Source organism: Hyla sarda, chromosome 3 (genome assembly GCF_029499605.1).
Source record: "Hyla sarda isolate aHylSar1 chromosome 3, aHylSar1.hap1, whole genome shotgun sequence".
Lineage (NCBI taxonomy): Eukaryota > Metazoa > Chordata > Amphibia > Anura > Hylidae > Hyla > Hyla sarda.
Window position 1 is genome coordinate 373,601,640 of NC_079191.1, and position 23,107 is coordinate 373,624,746.

General features: G+C 42.0%; 1 protein-coding gene across 2 annotated transcripts in view; it reads left to right on the plus strand.

Annotated features, from left to right (window-relative positions):
• The window catches only part of PLCB1 (phospholipase C beta 1), a 750,135-nt gene that overhangs the window by 528,781 nt on the left and 198,247 nt on the right, over positions 1-23,107 (plus strand). For both annotated transcript variants that reach the window (XM_056567840.1, XM_056567842.1), the window contains exons 11-13: positions 6,060-6,217; positions 12,606-12,688; positions 20,579-20,663. In XM_056567840.1, the coding sequence (XP_056423815.1) occupies positions 6,060-6,217; positions 12,606-12,688; positions 20,579-20,663 (326 nt within the window). The remainder of the gene's footprint in view (positions 1-6,059; positions 6,218-12,605; positions 12,689-20,578; positions 20,664-23,107) is intronic.

Here is a 23,107-nt window from a genome sequence, read left to right on the forward strand (position 1 = left end):
GCCCCGCCCACAGTCTGCCCGGCCAGAAACTCCAGCATGTGCAGAGGAGGATGGTGCCCTTACTTACTGTAAGTAACTGAAAATATGAGTGAGTGATATTGTGTGTGTGTGTGTGTGTGTGTGTATCTTTATGTATGTACCTGTGCAGAGAGGGATGGCTGGGGCCTTACTGTAAGTGACTGTGAGTGTGTATATATGAGTGATTGTATGTCAGTGTGTCTGTATGATGTGTATATATATGTGTGTGTGTGTGTGTGTGTGTATCTCTATGTATGTGCATATATATAGATATGTGAGCAAGTGAATCTATGTATATCTGTGTGTGTATATATGTGAGCAAGTGAATCTATGTATATCTGTGTGTGTATATATGTGAGCAAGTGAATCTATGTATATCTGTGTGTGTATATATGTGAGCAAGTGAATCTATGTATATCTGTGTGTGTATATATGTGAGCAAGTGAATCTATGTATATGTGTGTGTGTGTATATATGTGAGTGATTGTCAGTGTGTCTGTATGATGTGTATATTTGTGTGTGTGTATCTCTATGTATGTGCCTATATATGTGAGCAAGTGAATCTATGTATATGTGTGTGTATATATGTGAGTGATTGTATGTCAGTGTGTCTGTATGATGTGTATATTTGTGTGTGTGTGTATCACTATGTATGTGCCTATATATGTGAGCAAGGGAATCTATGTATATCTGTGTGTGTATGTATGTGAGCAAGTGAATCTATGTATATGTGTGTGTATATATGTGAGTGATTGTCAGTGTGCCTGTATGATGTGTATATGTATGTGTGTGTGTGTGTGTCTCTATGTATGTGCCTATATATGTGAGCAAGTGAATCTATGTATATGTGAGCAAGTGAATCTATGTGTATGTGAGCAAGTGAATCTATGTATATGTGAGCAAGTGAATCTATGTGTGTGTATATAATGTGAGCAAGTGAATCTATGTGTATGTGAGCAAGTGAATCTATGTATATGTGAGCAAGTGAATCTATGTGTGTGTGTATATAATGTGAGCAAGTGAATGTATGTATATGTGTGTGTTTATATCTGTGAGTGAATGTATTTGTGAACCTGTATGTATGATGTATGTATGTATGTGTCAAAGTGTCTCTTTGTATGTGTGTATATTACCTATGTAGTGTATGTGTCTTTATGTTATGTGCTTGTATGTATTGTATGAAGCACATTATTAGGGAATCAATAGAGGAATGTAAGCAGGTAAATGAAAGCACAGTATATAGGGAATTTATGGAAGCACAGTATATATTTTATTTATATTGGAACATTATATTTTTATGTATTCTGGCACTGTGTATAGATCCTTAACCCCTTAAGAACTCAGGATTTTTCCGTTTTTGCACTTTCGTTTTTTCCTCCTTACCTTTTAAAAATCATAACCCTTTCAATTTTCCACCTAAAAATCCATGTTATGGCTTATTTTTTGCGTCGCCAATTCTACTTTGCAGTGACATTAGTCATTTTACCCAAAAATGCACGGCGAAAGGGAAAAAAAAATCATTGTGCGACAAAATCGAAAAAAAAAACGCCATTTTGTAACTTTTGGGGGCTTCCGTTTCTACGCAGTGCATATTTCGTTAAAAATTACACCTTATCATTATTCTGTAGGTCCATACGGTTAAAATGATACCCTACTTATATAGGTTTGATTTTGTCGCACTTCTGGAAAAAATCATAACTACATGCAGGAAAATTTATACGTTTAAAAATGTCATTTTCTGACCCCTATAACTTTTTTATTTTTCCACATACAGGGCGGTATGAGGACTTATTTTTTGCGCCGTGATCTGAAGTTTTTATCGGTATGATTTTTGTTTTGATCGGACTTTTTGATCACTTTTTATACATTTTTTAATGGTATAAAAAGTGACCAAAATACGCTTTTTTGGACTTTGGAATTTTTTTGCGCGTACGCCATTGACCGTGCGGTTTAATTAATGATATATTTTTATAGTTCGGACATTTACGCACGCGGTGATACCACATATGTTTATTTATTTCTTTTTTTACACTGTTTTATTTTTTTTATGGGAAAAGGGGGGTGATTTAAACTTTTATTAGGGAAGGGGTTAAATGACCTTTATTAACACTTTTTTTTAACATTTTTTTTGCAGTGTTATAGCTCCCATAGGGACCTATAACACTGCACACACTGATCTCCTATGCTGATCACTGGCGTGTATTAACACGCCTGTGATCAGCATTATCGGCGCTTGACTGCTCCTGCCTGGATCTCAGGCACGGAGCAGTCATTCGTCGATCGAACACCGAGGAGGCAGGTAAGGGCCCTCCTGGTGTCCGGTCAGCTGTTCGGGATGCCGCGATTTCACCGCGGCGGTCCCGAACAGCCCGACTGAGCAGCCGGGTCACTTTCAGTTTCACTGTAGAAGCGGCGGTCAGCTTTGACCGCCGTTTCTAAAGGGTTAATACCGCACATCGCCGCGATCGACGATGTGTGGTATTAGCCGCGGGTCCTGGCCGTTGATGAGCGCCGGGACCGACGCGATATGATGCAGGATCGCGGCGCGATCCCGCTTCATATGGCGGGAGCCGGTGCAGGACGTAAATATACGTCCTGCGTCGTTAAGGGGTTAATGGTAGCACAGTATAGTTAAATAATAGTGGCACAGTATATAGTTCATTAATGGTGGCACAGTATATGGGGAATTAATAGATGAATGGTGGCATGGTATAGTTAAATAATAGTGGCACAGTATATAGGGAATTAATAGATGAATGGTGGCACAGTATATAGGGAATTAATAGATGAATGGTGGCACAGTATATAGGGAATTAATAGATGAATGGTGGCACAGTATATAGTTCATTAAGGGGGGTACGGTATGTAATTAAAGAGAAACTGACAGGCTGTTTACTCGCACTAAACCCAATACACTAGGTTACAGTGCAGGAGAACAGGAGAAAGATAATGTTATACTTACTAAATGTGGATCAGCCGTTTTCTAGGTATTGCCCCACATTGCTAGTATGCGAAGTCAGTCTTGTGCGCAATGGAGGCGGAGCTTCCCTGCCTCCATCCTGTTTGCTGTGCTATGCCTGGCCGTCTTTGTATATTTATAATTCTTTCTTTTGCCAACCAGTATATTGTAGCATGTAAGCATATATTAGTGTGGTGCCCATTTCTTCAGTGTAAGAACCAGAGCTGTGTGGAGATTCCTGCATAAGGTGGGTGCTGGGTGATTGGTGCTGGGTGATTGTTGATTGTTGATGGGTGATTGGTGCTGGGTGATTGGTGCTGGGTGATTGGTTCTGGGTGATTGGTGCTGGGTGATTGTTGATTGTTGATGGGTGATTGGTGCTGGGTGATTGGTGCTGGGTGATGGGTGCTGGGTGATTGGTGCTGGGTGATTGGTGATGGGTGATTGGTGATTGCTGATGGGTGATGGGTGATTGGTGATGGGTGATTGGTGATGGGTGATTGGTGATGGGTGATTGGTGCTGGGTGATTGGGGATGGGTGCTGGGTGATTGGTGCTGGGTGATTGGGGATGGGTGCTGGGTGATGGGTTCTGTCATATAGAGCTCAGACTGGGGCATATAGGGGGAGATTTATTAAAACCTTTGCAGAGGAAAAGCCTTCTGCAAAATGACGGCAGCGATCTGATTGGTTGCTATGGACAACTGCACCGCTCTTTCTCTGCACAGGTTTTGATAAATCTCCTCTATAATACAGTATATTATAGGGCAGCTGTCACATGTTTTCTGTAAATAAGACTGACAGCACAGACAAAGTGTATATACACATGGCAGACCTCAGAGAAACTGTTCTTGACTTTATTTTACAAAAACACCAACTTTTATGGGGGATAGCAATGTCGAGGAGGCCTGGCGGGAGTCCACTGTATTCCTGGGCCGCAGCACATTAAGTCTGGCAGACGTTTTTTAAATGATGAGAAGTGCCCTCTTTTTTTTACTTGAGCCCCTGCCCTCCAAAATGTCTGTGCACGTCCTTGCTCCCACCTGTTTAGGGACCGCTCATTGAAAAAAAAAAAAGAGCCTATTGTAACGGATTATTTCTAGTTAATTATGCTGATGGAATAAACATAGATCTATCCTAAAATGTAAATAATATAAGGGCAGGCTAAATGGAGCAGGTGCTCTTTTTCTGCCACAATCTTTTATGTTTCTGCAGATATTCAGAATACGTTATATGATATACCATAAGTCACGTGTTAACGTTTTAACTGGGTGAGCTATAGGCAATCTGTCGTTCAGGTCACAGACCAGTGATCAGGGCTGTGACATCCATTATAACATAGCCTTCCATTAGAGCCGGTGCTTGACGATTTGTCTCCTTAGAATAATTACCGTCCACATTTCTAAATGAGAAGATGTTTCATTCTGTTTGGAGCCGGCGAGCTCACTCTTCAGGGTATAGACTAATCTGTTCTCTTTTTAGCTGACACTCTTCTAGTCATACTTTACCCCGTGTTCAACATAGAATTTTGGCCACAACAGTTCCCAAATTATTTTTGGAGCATACTTTACATGCAGCCAAGCAAATACCAGACAGCTGGTATGTAATGGGAGGAAATTAATAGGTGACAAACATGCATTTTAATATTGTCAGAAATAGATTTTGTTCTTCCACAAATACATTGAAAATCATAGTAATAAAACTGACATCATTGAAGGGAGTTTGGGCCTGGGTCCCGGCTGTCTTTTTTTATTTTTATTTTTTATTAAAATGTGCACAAATCCTTTAAGCATGTGTAATTCTATTCAAAGAAAGAAGATGATGGAAATTGTGGAAATAATTTGAGGTATCAACTTAGAGAATATTTTAATGTAGTTGTATTGACACAATTTTGAGGTACATGCAATTTATTGTCTAACTTTTATTTATTTTTTCATCCTCCCCGTCAAGTCTGCCTCTATTTTCTTTTTCTCTTTTTTTTTTATGTACAGGATTTACAAGACATGAATAAGAGTAATATATATTATTACTCTTATTCATGTCTTGTAAATCCTGTACATAAAAAAAAAATATATATATATATATATATTTTTTTTTATTTTTATTATTATTGTATGGATTGATAGGGATAGGGCAAGTCTGAATATAAATAGTTTTTTACTTAGTAGTATTAGTATTGTTGCCTAGTAAAATAATGTTTTATGTCATTACATTCTATGGGTCTTTATTTTTTTAGTTATAGATCCCCATAGACCACAATGGGCCCATTGGTTTCAATGGGCAAAAAATCAGATAGTTATAGCCCCAAGCCCATTCATTCCTATACACACTAAACCACCCCGGAGACTAGCGTCACACTCAGCCTCCAATAGCAGCAGGACCCGCCAAAATTCAAAAGTTTAATGCAATAATGTATTCAAGAACATATGTATATTTTGTGCACTGTTTCTATGAACTGTAACTCGGACCTGAGGAAGGAGGGAGCCCCTCCGAAATGCGTTGTCCTGTGTATGACTACTTTTTATGAAATTAATAAAAAGTTGCACACTAAGCTTCACCCGACTCCCGTGTCATCCCGCCGCCGATTTGTAAATGACTTCTATTTAAAAATGTAAATGAGGAAGTTGTGTAGTTCTTTTCAGTCTGACCACAGTGCTCTCTGCTGACACCTCTGTCCACATCAGGAACTGTCCAGAGAATGATAGGTTTGCTATGAGAATTTGCTCCTGTTCTGGACAGTTCCTGACATGGACAGAGGTGGCATCAGAGAGCACTGTGGTCAGACTGGAAAAAACAACTTAACTTCCCCTTTAGTATACAGCAGCTTATAAGTACTGGAAGGATTAAGAATTTTAAATTGATGTAATTCACAAATCTGTTTAACATTTTTGGCACCAGTTGGTTTAAAAAAAAAAATTGTTTATAACCTGAGTACGCCTTTAAGGTAAAGCGCAGATTATCAACCAAATAGTAAAATCTCTATATTTAGGGAATGGGGTAGGGCATAATAACAAAATAGTTTTTTCCTAATTTGCAGTGTATGTCTTATAATATCTCATAATCACTGTTTTCTTTGCATTTTAGCTGGGCAGCTGGCTGGTAACTCCTCGGTAGAGATGTATAGGCAAGTGCTGTTAGCCGGATGCCGCTGTGTAGAATTGGATTGTTGGAAGGGACGTACAGCAGAGGAAGAGCCGGTGATCACACATGGTTTCACCATGACCACTGAAATATCTTTTAAGGTACAAGATCTCTTCTGGAATATTAATACGAGTACCGTATATACTCGAGTATAAGCCGAGTTTTTCAGCACGATTTTTCGTGCTGAAAACACCCCCCTCGGCTTATACTCGAGTGAACTCCCCCACCCGCAGTGGTCTTCAACCTGCGGACTTCCAGAGGTTTCAAAACTACAACTCCCAGCAAGCCAGGGCAGCCATCGGCTGTCCGGGCTTGCTGGGAGTTGTAGTTTTGAAACCTCCGGAGGTCCGCAGGTTGAAGACCACTGCGGCCTTCAACATCATCCAGCCCCCTCTCACCCCCTTTAGTTCTGAGTACTCACCTCCGCTCGGCGCTGGTCCGGTCCTGCAGGGCTGTCCGGTAAGGAGGTGGTCCGGTGAGGAGGTGGTCCGGGCTGCTATCTTCACCGGGGAGGCCTCTTCTAAGCGCTTCGGGCCCGGCCTCAGAATAGTCACGTTGCCTTGACAACGACGCAGATACGTCGTTGTCAAGGCAACGGCTCTATTCCGGGCCGGAAGCGCGGAGAAGAGGCGCCCCCGGTGAAGATAGCAGCCCGGACCACCTCCTCACCGGACCACCTCCTCACCGGACAGTCCTGCAGGACCGGACCAGCGCCGAGCGGAGGTGAGTACTCAGAACTAAAGGGGGTGAGAGGGGGCTGGATGATGTTGAAGGCCGCAGTGGTCTTCAACCTGCGGACCTCCGGAGGTTTCAAAACTACAACTCCCAGCAAGCCCGGACAGCCGATGGCTGCCCGGGCTTGCTGGGAGTTGTAGTTTTGAAACCTCTGGAGGTCCGCAGGTTGAAGACCACTGAGGGCGAATGATGAGAAGAGGATGATGAAGGGGGGGGGGGGTGTGGGGATGATGAAGGGGGGTGGGGATGATGAAGGGGGGATGTGTGGGATGATTACAAGGGGATGATGAAGGGGGGATGTGTGGGATGATAAGGGGATGTGTGGGATGATGACAAGGGGATGATGAAGGGGGGATGTGTGGGATGATGACAAGGGGATGATGAAGGGGGGATGTGTGGGATAAGGGGATGTGTGGGATGATGACAAGGGGATGATGAAGGGGGGATGTGTGGGATGATGACAAGGGGATGATGAAGGGGGGATGTGTGGGATGATAAGGGGATGTGTGGGATGATGACAAGGGGATGATGAAGGGGGGATGTGTGGGATGATAAGGGGATGTGTGGGATGATGACAAGGGGATGATGAAGGGGGGATGTGTGGGATGATGACAAGGGGATGATGAGGATGTTAATGACGGGTCTGGATGATGACAGGGGGGGATGAGGTATTTCCCACCCTAGGCTTATACTCGAGTCAATAACTTTTCCTGGGATTTTGGGTTGAAATTAGGGGTCTCGGCTTATACTCGGGTCGGCTTATACTCGAGTATATACGGTATATAGAGTGAATACATTTTTTCAGCTATACAGTCTTAATACATGTGGTCGTAAATAGGCCTTTTACAATAAACTATAATATTACAACAGATAATTTCTATGAAAACAAGGGATGTCCCATCCATATCCTGCCATGTGCATTACAACTATACCTCAGCTCAGTTGAAAGTAATTAAAAGTCACTGCTGGTTACTTTGTATGTCATGGTGAGACAGGAACCTCTATAGCGGAGGTCTTAATTGTACATGGTAACTCCACCGAAAGGCTATTGACATTCCCTGACACAAGTGTCTGCAAAACCAATAACCTTTAATTAAGAAGCTTCTTCAGTCACCGGGATAACAGGATAAGAATGGTGAGAAATAGCAAATTATCTGTCAATGTGTTTTAATACATTTCTGCATTGACAAGAAATAAAAAGAATTTACTCATAATAACTATAAATACAGCCTCTGTATAACAGTGTTTAATGTTTTGTTTCTCAAAATAACTCAGCACACAGCCATTAATGTCTAAACCTTGGCAACAAAATTGAGTACACCCCTAAGTTGTCAATATTTTGTATGGCAAACCATTATTTTGCAGCACTGCCTTAAAGGGATACTCTGTCCCTAGACATCTTATCCCTTATCTAAAGAATAGGGGATAAGATGTCTGATCGTGGGGGTCCCGCCACTGGGGACTGGGAACTTCGCTCCATGCCGGATGACTGGCGATGTGGGGCAGAGGCTCGTGACCTCACGGTCATGACCCGCTCATGACATCACGGCCATGCCCCTTCAAAGCAATCCTATTGGAGAGGGCATGATGTCACGGCGTTGCACCCGTTGCTCTAAACGAAAGCAGGGTGCAGCAGGGAGATTGCGGGGGGATTAGATGTCCAGGGGCGGAGTACCCCTTTAAGCCTCTTGCACATGGAGTTCACCAGAGCTTCACAGGTTACCACTGGAGTCCTCTTCCACTCGTCCATGACGACATCACAGAGCTTGTAGATATTAGAGACCTTGTGCTCATCCACCTTCTGTTTGAGGATGCCCAAGAGATGCTCAAAAAGGTTTAGATCTGGAGACATGTCTGACCAGTCCATCAAATTTACCCTCAGCTTCTTCACCAAGGCACTGGTCTTCTTGGAGGTGTTTGGGGTCATTATCATGTTGGAATACTGCCGTGCGGCCCAGACTCTGAAGGGATCATGCTCTCCATCAGTATGTCACAGTACATGTTGGCTTTTATGGTTTCCTCAACGAACTGTAGCTCCCCAGTGCCAGCCTGTTTAAAATGTTGACGTTTTTATTTTTGGCCACTAAACCTAATCATAAGCTGACACCTCCTGTAGAAAAACTAATTTTCAGCAGTCTTCTCATTATGACAGACAAGACTACAGTGAAAGATGACAGCAGTATATAGATAAGAAAGGATCAGGCCATTTAAAATAGGTGATGGTCCCAGCTCCCCTTCTCTCCCTCCCTGCACACAGACCTCTTCACACAGACCTCTCCACATGTCACAAAGCATGTCTAGAAAATGTCCCCAAAATTCAATGAGTAGGCTCCAGTCTATTGTTCCCTATGTTCATACAGCTTTTGTAAAGAGCATTTCCAAATGATATTAACAGGGCAGAGTTGACGGTTAAGCAATAGGACAGCCTCCATAATAAAGTACATAAAATTCAAAGAAAAAGAAAATGTAAACAAGATTTAATATCCAGCTCTAGTCAAAAAAAATTAATAATCTTCAGTATTCCGTGAGCAATAGATTAGAGCCATAATCACATAATATATAATAGGATTATAAAATATATTATAAGATTATATATTAATATCATTATCAGCATGGCAAATAAACATTTTTTCAAAGAAGTAAAACACATTTCCACATGATCGGTGTTGGCAATAGCAAATTGGACATCGTTTGCTAAAATCGCATGAAGCAGAACATTTTCATTTCAGTAGACAAGTAGAATATTGCCCCAAACTGTGGTAGAAGACATCAGTAGCTCATATAAAACGCTATATTCTGAATTGCAAGAAATCATTATACAAACCTTCCTGTTAAGTTGAAACATAATTGGAGCTTTAAGAAACAGCTGAAGGATTCAACCAATTTGTCTCGCACCGTCACTTCCATTTCGGCCACTTGTATGAACCGTCCCTGACTATAGATTACAGGGTGCACTTTCTTATGTCTGTGTGACTCATCAGTTGGTTTATATGGATTTTGTACATGTATCTAGAATTAATTCAGAGCTTTGGGTAGTATATGTAGTAGGAAAAAATGTTTCATATGTTATGAGTGTATTATTTCTATGCCTATTAAGCCATTAGAATAAGATTCAACATAAAAGTCTAGCTGTTTGCTTTAACACCTTCTTCGCCCTGGTTTTAGTGGTCATGCTGAGTGGTTATCATCCTTCTCTGTAGATGACAATCCTCTCTTCTGTGAGCAATGCCTCTCCCCGACTTCCAATCAAATGTCTGGTAACCACCAGTGTAAAAAATAGGGCCATTTAGTACTCAGCAACATTACTATTCTTCAAAGGGATAATGTACGGTATCTTGCGTGAGTTAATTACAAGTGCAAAAAAAATGTCAATGAAAAAAGTTCATTTTTCTTCATTTTTTGTAATCCTGCTGTTCAGAAGAATAAGTGACGAATGATTAAGCTGATTGCTCTCTGATCCAGCAGTGTTCAGCTGAATCTGTGTCCTGAGGATGTAAATCCAGTTGAGAGTGGCCTCTTTAGAGGAAGACCGATGGGCCAGAAAGGGGGATGCAGACCTTAAAGGGGTACTCCGCACCCCTAGACATCTTATCCCCTATCCAAAGGACCCCCGGGATCTCTGCTGCGGGACCCACCTGTACGGCTTCCACCTCACACCGGCAACGCTGGAGGCTTCGGATCCCGACCACAATGGCGGACGAGCGTGACGTCACGACTCTGCCCCGTGTGACGTCATGCCCCGCCCCCTCAATGCAAGTCTATAGAAGGTCCGTCATGCCCCCTCCCATAGACTTGCAATGAGGGGGCGGGGCATCACGTCACACGGGGCGGAGTCGTGACGTCACGCTCGTCCGCCATTGTGGTCGGGATCCGAAGCCTCCAGCGTTGCCGATGTGAGGTGGAATCCGTACAGGTGGGTCCCGCAGCCGAGATCCCGGGGGTCCCCAGCAGCGGGACCCCGGCGATCTGACATCTTATCCCCTATCCTTTGGATAGGGGATAAGATGTCTAGGGGTGCGGAGTACCCCTTTAAGGACAGGGGGATAATGTATGAAATCTGGGACTAACCCACTGGATCTGGGACAGTTGTGAGGTTTACCCTAAAGGGGTTATCAAGCCAAAAACAAGATTGTATCCCCTATCCACAGGATCGTTATGTCCAACCTTAACCCCTTGATAACCACTTAAAGGGGTGCTCCACCCCTAGTATCTTATCCCCTATCCAAAGGATAGGGGATAAGATGTCAGATTGCAGGGGTCCTCCTGCTGAGGACCCCCTGGGATCTCCACTGGGGCACCCCGCTATAATTACTGCACAGAGCAAATTCGCTCTGTGCGTAATGATGGGCAATACAGGGTCCAGAGCACGTTACATCACGGCTCCGCCCCCTCATTACATCACGGCCTGTCCCCTCAATACAAGTCTATAGACTTGCATTAAGGGGGTGGGCCTTAACATCATGAGGGGGCAGAGCCGTGACATCACAATGCTCCGGCCCCTGTATCACCGGTCATTACGCACAGAGCGAGCGTGCTCTGTGCAGTAATGATAGCGGGGTGCCGCAGCGGAGATACCGGGGGGTCCCCAGCAGGAGAACCCCTGCAATCTAACATCTTATCCCCTATCCTTTGGATAGGGGATAAGATGTCTAGGGGCGGAGTACCCCTTTAAAGTTATAGGCCCAAATTAAAATGCTGTATTACATATTCCCATGACAACAGGTCCCATTCTGATTTCTGTCTTTCTGTCTGGGGCAGTGTTGCTTTAGGACCTTGTGTGGCTCACAATAACGAAAGACATGAATGCCTCTATCTACACACACACACACAAGTGTGTACAATATTGATGTATTTGGTGTCTTCCTATAAAATCTCAGTTAGGCTAGGTTTCCACTTGGCAGGTTTTTTGGAGACCTGTCACTGCAGTTTTTGAGCCAAAGAAAAAATGGATTCAGCAGGAAGGAGAGGTGTAAGTCTTTCCTTTATATTACTCTTCCTTTTGAATCCAATTTTAATTTTGGCTCAAAAACTGCCCCCTCCATTCATGTCTATGGGAGGGGGCGTGACAGCCATCACGCCCCCTCCCATAGACATGAATGGAGAGGGCATGGTGTGACATCACTAAAGGGTGTGGGCGTGACATCCCCATCTCAGAGCCAGCGCCCGACACAGAATGCCGGGGGCTGCACCAAGATCGTGGGGGTCCCCAGTGGCAGGACCCCTGCGATCATACATCTTATCCCCTATCCTTTGGATAGGGGATAAGAAGTATAAGGCCGAAATACCCCTTTAAATTTATAACTTCAAGCTGTCAGATCGCAGTATAGAAATAAATATTGAATACTAGTTGTATTGTTTATAAATATACATGTATATACTTGTAATTTATTTTTGTGCTTCAAATAGTCATTCTACCTTATGCCCTGAATTCTTGTCAGTGACATCCACATAAAGTTTCTGCATTCTCTCTATCATTATTTCCCTGTTACACTAAGCACAGAGAGAAAAGTCTGAGAAAAAAGCTTTTCTTTGAATAAACTAAAAACTCATATTCTGAAATAGAACACCTCTGGCTTAGTTCTTTAAAGTCACTGACCGTGCTGTTTCTTCTGTTTAGCGATAGTACATGTACCTGGATTTCATTTAGTTTCTACATCTGCCATTGCCTAAACGTTTGTAGCACAGAAAGAATGATCTAAATTAAGATTTTATGCTTGGGGGGCAAATGTTTTAAACATGTTTTTTTAATTTTAGGAAGTTATAGAAGCTATTGCTGAGTGCGCATTTAAGACCTCCCCGTATCCAATCCTCTTGTCCTTTGAAAACCATGTGGACTCGTAAGTAGTACAATTATTTTCAGCTACTTATATTGTAAACTAGAAATATTGTGCATGCTTCTGTGTCCCATACACATCATATTGTTGTGTGCATGTGCCCATTCTACAGGACAATGCTATTCTGTACCTCTCCCTGAATTACCAAAATGTCTTTTTATGGGCCCAAAGACAATGTTTATTTTCTGAAACAAGGGCATTTTAAAATAATTATTTCATATTATGGATGATATTATGGATGATAAAGGGGAATTTATTTGGGCTGCGCCCAGCACAGGCAATGCAAAGGGAATTATTTTTGCCTGGCTCCCAAATTGACAAGAAGGGGTTGCAGCATTGTGTGATGGGGAGAGAAGCCTCCCTGTGCATTTATTTTATTGCAATTTATGCCTGCACAAATGTGTAAAATCAGGGTCACATCTGCCGTGAGGCGAGATGAGAATCTCACCTCAGGCACCAGACTGCTTGGTCCCTGGCTGGCGGGAGCTGCACCAGGGTCTCTGGTGCTTTTCCCACCGCCCTCACTGATTCAGTTACACTGACAGCTGACAAACTCTCACAGGTCTCAGCGTTGAGTAGAAAAACTGTCAGACTGTCAGTCAATGACTGTTCGGCACTTCTCTTCTTACCTCCTGGAGGTCAGAAGAAGCACAGCACCCGCTTCCTTCCTGTAGATTTGCACCCTTCCAGCACAGGTTATTATTTATCAGAAGGAAGCTCTGTGGGCTATGGGGGCCACTGCACCTACTAGGGGGCCTGTACTTATTAATGGGACAATCCTAATGTTCCTACTGGTTGCACTCTTCATACTTAATGGACACTGTACCTAGTGGGGCAGCTCTGTTTATTGAAGGGCCAAAATATATACTAAAGGGGCAACTCTGCCTACTGGAAGCAACACATTATCTACTGGAGGGCAACTCTTCCTACTGGGAGGCAGCTCTAGTCTCTAATTTATGGATGGATGTGTGTGCTTCTTAATAAATCCAGTGCAGTGGACACGGGACACGTATGAAATACAGATCTTCATAAATTCCCCCTAGGTTTCTACATTGTTACTTTGTATTTTGAGCAAGCCCTACTGGTGTGATCTTAATGCCTCTATACACTGTGCATACTGTAGCAGCTTACAGCTCTCAGTTACCGCTTGATCAGGCGCTAAATACATAAGGTCTCATTTAAAATACAATTTACTTTAAATCTCTTCTCACACTTTAGTTCTAGTAATTTTCAGGTCTTTTTATAGTGCAGCCAATAGACAATTTGTAGGTATCCACCTTTACCTTTCCTTTCCTTTAGTTTAGTTATGGATTTCAATTTTTCATTAAGATTTTTTAACACAATATCACAACATGGAATCAGAACACTGATTTACATCACAATTACTAGGTTTCCACATATAGGTGAACGCAGCATATACTGTATATTTAGTGTCATGGAAAGCTGATAATCCAACATAATACATCTGAGGATATGTTGAGTTTAGAGATAAGTTAAGAAAGGACACAAATGTACATCAAGAAGATGTATACTACCCTAAAAAATGTCTCAAGAAAAAAAATGTGGGCCCTATGGATATGTTTGATGTATACCTCAGGAGCTTTTCCAGGCTGTTTGCAATGAACATAGGCTCTGCTGCCATGTACACAGAGCCTTACGGGTGTAAATCAAATAAATTTGATGTGACAGAACATTGTTCTACCACTGTAAAATAACACTGTAAAATAGAATTGACACCATGTCATAACAGACCTGGGGTTGGCATACAAAACTCAATTTTAAAGCGGCAACACAGGAAGACAAAGGACTGGCAATGAGTTCCTTACGCTTTATATATGACATCCTTAAACTTGTTGTTTGATTTATGGAAAAAAATATATCAGTTCTCGGGATCAGGGTCAAAAAGAAAGGAACCTGTATTTGTCGAGCCTCACCGCTCTGGTATTCGCCACTGCGTTGGCTTAATTGTTGCAGCAATGCCATATCCATATACATACATCACCATTGCAGCCAATCATTGGCCTTGTTGTTATAGAGCATTAAACCATTGAGGTCAGTGATTGGATTGGGACATCAATTAAAGGTACAGTTGGTGGACAGTGAAGGGGGTGTGCAAAAAATTCCCAACACATTCCCATTCATGTAAAAAAATAAAAAGCTGAACTGTAACATTGGACTAATCCCATGGGAAAGTCTGGTGCTTTAACATTCTCAACTGCAATATATTTTCATAGCGCAATTGTCCTTATCATAGTATCAACCGAGATCCTGGAATAAATGTGCCATATGTAATTTATGACATCAGTGGCCATCTTAAGATAACACCTTATATTTAGTATTAACTCGGGTTTACAATGAGTTAAATGTTTTTTGTTTTGAAGATATTTCTGTATATGTCAAGTCCATCAGTTCGTGACATTTTGCCTTTCAGTGAATGGAAATCAAGAGGTTCTAACAAGTTCCTACAAGCCATGTTCCCTTTCTTCAAAGAAATGGACCTAACAAGTAGCCGCCGTTATGTGGAGATCATGCTGTCATGTTATAGTCCCATCGTATTTTGCTAGTTCTACAGTAAAAGTATTACACTTTACTATTTTTTTTTTTTTAACGTGACATGAGCGTTTGTTGATATTTTTTCAGATCGATGTATATTTGAAGCTATAGATCAGAACATACATTTGCATTCTGTGATGTGTTGGTGCTGGATGTATATTTAGAAAGACCCTAAATCTGTGAAGTCAACGGATAGGTAATTCATCTGCCAAACATTCGAGATGCCATATGCCTCTTGTTTTTGGCGGAGAATAAAAAGACAAAGTAAAAATAAATCAGACTATTTTGATGTTTATTTCAGAGACTACAAGCATTTTAGTAACATTCCATTTCACCCGCACTGTCTCTTACATGTAAAGCAACTTAGAGAAATGGGTATGAGGCAAAGACCGTCAAAAATATAGCGTATACTGACAAGTACCAATAACAGCAAAGAAGATCATCATACAGAAAATTGGACTACTGAGCTGGAGACTTCCTTTCCAAATAAGTTGTTTCAATTGTGGCATATTACCATAAAGGAACTGTATTTAACCTTTGTGATGGGTATTTAGGAGGTTTTATGACTATATCTATGAAATAGGTTTTTTAGTTATATTGAAATGTTTACTCTTCGTGATTTCAAGATCTCTATTGCCATCATTGAGTGATAACAGTCCTGCCTCCGAAACCAACAAAATGGTGCCATACAGCAGACAGTTTTAGAGATTGAATTTCAATATAAACTGCAGGGAGAGCAAAGAACCCGGCACAAATTCACTTCGGAGGGACATTATTTTCACAAGTAAACTTCTACCAATAAACAACAATCCCTTAAAGGCAGATGCAGGTCTTGATTGTCACATCAGTGGTGCTACTACATGTAGGTATAAGCAGGCTCAAGTAATAGGTATAAGCAGGCTCAAGTAATCAACACAGCAAAGAAGTGTAACGGAGCACTCACCAGGTCTCAGACAGGTGCAATGAAAACTTCTTTATTCATTGAAGTAACGACAACATAGTGGAGAAGCAGGAGATGGATGATGGTGGGGGAGCACAACACGTTTGTGCTCCCTCACTGTCATCCATCTCTTGCACCCCGCTATGTTTTCGTTACTTCAATGAATAAAGAAGTTTTCACTCCCAACTCTTCCTTGAGAGTTTGTTGCAATATAGATAAAATAAATCAGCCTTTGCCCAAAGATATTTTTCTTACATCATTACAGCCTGGATACAATCGAATCTATCAGCCAAGAGTAGTATTAGGCTTCAACAAGATTTTATCTTCTGGATCTACTGTAGCTTTAGTCAAATAATGCTGGAAAACATGTAAAAGAATAAAAGACTTACGTTTTTTCATCTATTCAGATGAGCAACTCTACTGGGAGATTTTATATGGAATTCTAAATCGAGACTTACTGTGAGTTACTTTGTCAGCCGCATCACTCACTATAAGACTAGACTTTTATTTTCCAAAGCAGTTTTTTTTTCTTTATTGATTTTCATTTAGTGACACAAATAACGTATACAATATAATAAACTACAAAAGGAAAACATAAAAGAAAGAAAAACAGGACTGACGCACACATAACTACAACCACACCCAGCTTTTAAAATCGCTTCCCAATTCCCTATGGAATTGATCTCCGACTCAAAGCTCAGAACATCTCTTCTTAAGGGTGCGTTCACACGCTATTACTAGCAGCGGGTTTCACCTTGCAGGAAACCTGCTGCGAGTTACGCTACCATTGATTTGAATGGGTCCACAGACAGTCCGCAATAGTGCCAGATTTGCGGACTGTCGGCGGACCCATTTAAATCAATGGTAGCGTAACTCTCAGCTGTTTTCCCACAGTGGGAAACTCGCTACTAGCGTGTGAACGCACCCTAAGACTTTTAAGTTATTAAGCCGAGTGACCCTCATACCATATTTTTTAATGGCTAGCACCATCTTTTCAACCCTCTCCAGTTTTGTACAACATTTTTCCCACATCCTATATTTTTTCACCTTCGCTTTGATATTTCCCAGTCTATCCAACCATAAGCTTTCCATAATACATATTTGCTTAAGAGAAGTTTTTATTGTATTATGGTTGATAATTCTGGGCTTTTCCAGTATTTTGCTAAGCATTCCGTGTGACTGCCAATGTGTGAAAAAATTATAGTTAAATTCGGACGTGAGGTAGACTCTAAACCTAACGACAGTAGTGCCACGTCTGGCCCCCGCTCAAAATTTTCCTTATCCTCTAAAACTGCAGTCAGAAGGTAGAGAATTTCCCCCCACAACTGATGCACTGCTGGACAATCCGCCAAAATGCTGAAGAGATCTTAGCGTTGATCTTTTCCAATTTTCCAAAGCAGTTGAAAGAACTGGTTGGTTGCTCCAGACTACTTTCGTACATGAGGTCTACTGGTCTACTGTCTTCCTTCCAAGGTTGACCTCTAATACAGTCGGCATAATAGTAAAACATATTGCACGTATATGTTATTTTATATTTGTAATCTGATATGCACCCATTTGCTGCCTACTTCCCTAGAGGGACAACCCTTCTGAGTATTGGTCGCATCTAGCTCAGAGCTGCCAAGGCAAACTAGGTTCAGTCTTTTTATTTGTTCGTCTTGAGTCTGAGTTCATGTGGTTTTAGTTATTCTTTCATGAGGACACAGCACAGGATAGGCGATCAGAGAGGACGTTGGGGCTAAGAAAGAATCTATTTGCACATTTGCTGAGATCCATCTGTACTCTTCCGGGAAGACAAGTTAACAGCCATGGATAGTGGAACTCCGCTAGAGGATTTTGTCAAAACGACTTTGCACAGCTGCCTACCATGTAGTCCTGTGTGGTCAGCAGAGAGAGCTCAGCAATGAGACACATGTTTCCTGGTCCCCCAAGCCAAACACTGTCAGTTTTATGTAGCACTCACAATGCGCTGGACTTAATATTATGGAGCCTGGGGGAAGGGGGCTTGTAAATTGCCTGTTTTGTGTCTGACATGATAGAATAAAACTCAACAATTCTAACCTGGCTTTATACAGAGATATATTTGGAAACATTTTTACTTATCTTGAATTACAAAAGATAACTGGATATGTTTGTATAAACTGTATGTGTTATCATAAATCTTTTTTCACCCATCAGGGTATCCTGAGTTGCAGTTTTGCAACATCTGGAAATGTGCAGTTTGGACACTGTTACCTTATCAAGTGTAGGGGTGTAGGTCTCCATAGACTCAAGTATTCCTAACAGATCTTTATTTTCTCTACAACTTCAATAGTTGTTCTGTAATTGTTTCTCCCGAACTGTCTGTTTTAAGAAATATTTGTATTCATCATTAAACATCAATTATTCTTTTGTTATTCTATCAGGAAATCTATGAAGAAGATAACAACTGGGCATTACCATTCCCCTTGTCAAAGGGGTGTGTCCCTATACAGATATGTTCCCACGGCCGAATGTACACGCATAATTCTGCAGAATAATTCAGCTGGATCTTCCGACGTAATTTATATTGATTTAAATGGGTTTCCCGAGTCCCATTCAGACAGCATAATTTCTGCAGTGGGCATTCTGCTGCAGAAATTCTGCTTTTCATATTCCTTAAAAATATAAGACCAGTCTTATATTTAGCGGAATGGGGCTTGAATGGGGCTTGAATTTCGGCAGAATTCTGTGCTCTAAGAACACAGAAATTCCATCACAATTCTGCAGAAATTCCGGCAGAATTCCTCAGTTCCATTCAACAAGCTTTGCTGAACTGAATTTTAGCAGAATTGTGGAAATTCTGCCTTGTGAACATACCCTAAGGGTCTATTCACACTCAAGCAGAAATTCAAAAGTGTGAATGGGAGTGCGGAATCCCATAGAAATCTATGGGCTTTAATTTGAGCCGGAATTTTTCTGCAAAAATGAAAAATTTCAAAATTTCCGAAGTGTGAATGGGTGCACGGAAAACCCATTGACTAGCATGTACATTTTAGTAAGTGGAATTTCTGTCTGCTATTTCAAAGCGGAATTGCAGGCGGAAATTCAGTAGTGAGAACATACACTGAGGCTAGGTTCACACTACGGAATTTCCGGCTGCAATTCCGCTAGGCTTGAGAATTTCAGCCTGAAGAATGGCGCTGCTCATTTTTCAGGCGGAAATACTCGCAGAACACATTGCAGTCTATTGAAGACTGCAGTGTCCATGCGGTCCTAGCGCCAACTGAATCAGTCTCGGCACTGGCCGCACTCGGAATCTCTGGGCGGAAATTTTCTGCCTGGAGATTCTGCAGTGTAAACCTAGCCTAACAGTGTGAGCTCTGATTAGATAGTGTTAGACTGTATAAGGCCACATTCACATGGTAATACCCAGTTGTCAATTTATTCATAAATTTGCAGGAGGAATACCAGAGAAATGGCACAATGGACCAATGCTCTAGATTTTCTATTTCATGAGAATTCATGGTATGTTAGGATAGCTGACATCTCCACTTTAAGGCTACAGTCACACACAGGACATACGTAGCGTATTTCTCGCTGTGAGAACTCTGCCAAGTAGCTGAAAGTACACTGCGTATGTACCATGAGCAGACAGGCCCTATGTGTGCAGTAAGATTTGGAGGCACCAAACCTGGCTCGTGCCGTCTCCGAACCTTACTGCCTACACAGCACTGCAGCGGGGGAAAGCCCTGTGTGTCTGCTCATATCGCATATGCAGCATATTTCGCACTGCCTGGCAGATTTATTGCAGGGTGAAATACACTGGCCCTCATTTACTATTGCAAACCCGACATGTTTTGTCGGGTTTTGTTCCAGATTCTGTCGCATTGTGCCAGAAATTGTGTCTGCACCTGACTTTGCGCCAGAATTGAAAAAACCCCGACTAACTCTCCATTTTGCTAAGAAAACCCGAAAAAGGGGGGTGGCCACTGGGGAAAGGTGGAGTGGTCTCTGAAAAGGGGTATGTTCCCGACATTATCACAAAAAAACAACACATTTACTAAGGTTTCCACATAAAATGTGGTGGATTTCAGCTGAGAAAAACCAGACAGATCAGAGCATGTGTAAAAAAAGCAAAGTGTAGGGAAAGTGGAAAATGTAGGGAAACCTTAGTAAATACCGTGGAAAATAAATTATAGGGAATTAAAACCCACAAAGAAACCTACAAAACACTCTTTGTAAATAAGGGCCACTGTGTATGTGCTGTGTGTGATCCTACCCTAAAGCTGAACAAACACAAGACAAGCAGGGCCAAAGTGCTCTACAGCAGTCACAACCAATCACGGAAGTAAAGGTTACTGTAGTGTATATTATCCAAAGTATATATGGACTTATATATGGACTTATTCTGACCGTGTCCATGTTCCATTATTTTACAGGCCAAAACAACAAGCAAAGATGGCTGAATACTGCAAGCAAATTTTTGGAGATGGACTGTTGACGGAAACATTGGAGAAGTATCCAGTAAGAGAATGTAGTATATATCTGCTAACCAGAATATTGCCTATGAACCTTCAGTACTTTGTTTTTGACCCTCTAGTCCAGTGTTTTCCAAACAGAGTGCCACCAGCTTTTGCAAAACTACAACTCCCAGCATGCCAGGACAGCCTTTGGCTGTCCGGGCATGCTGGGAGTTGTAGTTTTGCAACAACTGCAGTCACACTGTTTGGAAAAACACTGCTCTATTCATTAAAGGAGTGGTCTTATTTATAATACCTATTTTCAAGAGTTTTTAGTTTGAGGGTAAAAAAGGCATATTTCTATTTCTGTAGAACACATGGTTGCCAACCTGGTTTTACTGTGAATTAAAAAAATACTCCAATATAAAAATAATTCAGTAACCTAAATAGGGTCCAAAAATGTAGGAAAAGATGGCCACCCTGAGACAGAGCACTTAGGATTTTACACAGCCAACCCATTGGGTTTGGTGTAATACTTTGTTTCTCCTGTGGTGGCACTGTAGCAAAATTGAACACTTGAACTAAATGTTTTCATGGAACACACCAGATGATTAATGGGGTTATCCAGGAATAGAAAAACAGAGCTAATTCCTTTCAAAAACAGCACCATACCTGTCTTCAGGTTGTGTGTACTATTTCACTTTGATGGAACTGAGCTGCAATACCACACACACAACCTGAGGACAGGGGTGGTGCTGTTTTTGGAAGACATTAGCTCTGTTTTTCTATTCCTGGATAACCCCCTTTAAAAGTTCTTACCAGCGAGACAATCCTGCTATCTTTTTTATCAGGGGAGCTTTTCTTAAAAAAATAATAAAAATAAAGTCAAAATTGTCCAACCATTTTAGGGTGGGCCTTGTATAACAACAAAAAATGCTACTAGTAACAAAAATTCTGTTTTATCAAAAAATTGCTTATAGGGGTTCTCCGGTGCTTAGACATCTTATCCCCTATCCAAAGGATAGGGGATAAGATGCCTGATTGCGGGAGTCCCGCCGCTGGGGACCCCCGTGATCTTGCACGCGACACCCCGTTTGTAATCAGTCCCCGGAGCGTGTTCGCTCCGGGACTGATTACCGGCGACTACAGGGCGGGCGGCGTGTAACGTCATGCCCCCGCCACCGTGTGATGTCACGCTCCGCCCCTCAATGCAAGCCTATATATATATATATATATATATATATATATATATATATTGGTCCCTCAAGTTAAAATATGAATTGGTTCCAGGACCATTGTATGTTGAAACCATTGCATGTTGAGACCATAACTCTATGGAAACCTGGTAATTGGTTCTAAAGCCACCAAAATGTCATCCAAAAATAATAAAAAGTGAGGATTAAAGAAAAATAAGTAGATAACTGATATAAATAAAGCAAGACCTCCGATACAAAAGCGAGAAAGATCTCCTGGGAGCTGTAAATCACTGTCTATGTAGAGGACAGGAGCTTCTTCAGGGTCCTGTAAAGTACACGCAATGTCCTAAAAAGTACAATGGAGCCGTCCTTACCTGGTGTCCAAGGGAGCAGCTAACCCTGGCACAGGTAAAGAGTAGTACAGAACATGTATTTACCTCCCTGTACTGTAGGGGCGCTGTTCCCTGGTCCATAAGTATCTGCTCCTCCCTGGTTTCCCTGCCGGATCTTTGGTAGTATTTGCCATTGTGAAGTCCCATTTTGCCATTTCTTAGCCCTGTGTCTCAGCTACTGTATACCTGTCCCTTGTTCCCATCCGATCCTGTACTTGTGTTCCTGCCCTGTCCGTCTGCCATCTTGCCACATCTTGCCAGTCACCATCTGTGCCATGCCACCCCCCAGCTACCTGTGTGGACGAGTCGTGCCAGAGTTAGCGACCTGGGTGCCGTCTGCCGCAGCAAGACCATCCCGCTTTGTGGCGGGTTCTGGTGAAAACCAGCGGCACCTTAGACTCTGCTTCCTGGCACGGCTCACTTCTCCATCCACACAGGCCCAGGGGATCCACCACCTGCCGTGACTCCTAACACTCTGTATATAAATATACATACTTACATATTCTCCAATAGGAAAACAAATACCTAAACTGAGATAAATCATATACACATATATACTTATACAGTGCAGTTCTATAGTGTCATGTCAAAGCCTGGCATAAGCCATGTGTGGTCTTGCGATAAGGCTAATAAGCAAAATCACTCGGAAGTTTTGACATTGCTCTTTATATTTATTGCCTTATAGCCCTAGCCTTAGGGCTCATACACCCACAGAGGTGTGCAGGGCTGTAGAGGGCTCCCATTGACTTCTCTAGGGCTCTTTTGCGTTGCAACATGATTACAATTTCAAAGTTTGCAGCACAAGTCGGCATGGGTCTGATAGAAGAGAATTGGAGAAGGATTTGGCTCTGTACCGCCATCTGTTGGCCACCTGTGTTACAACACTGTTTGCTTTTTGCTCCAACTTTAAGTTTTATGTT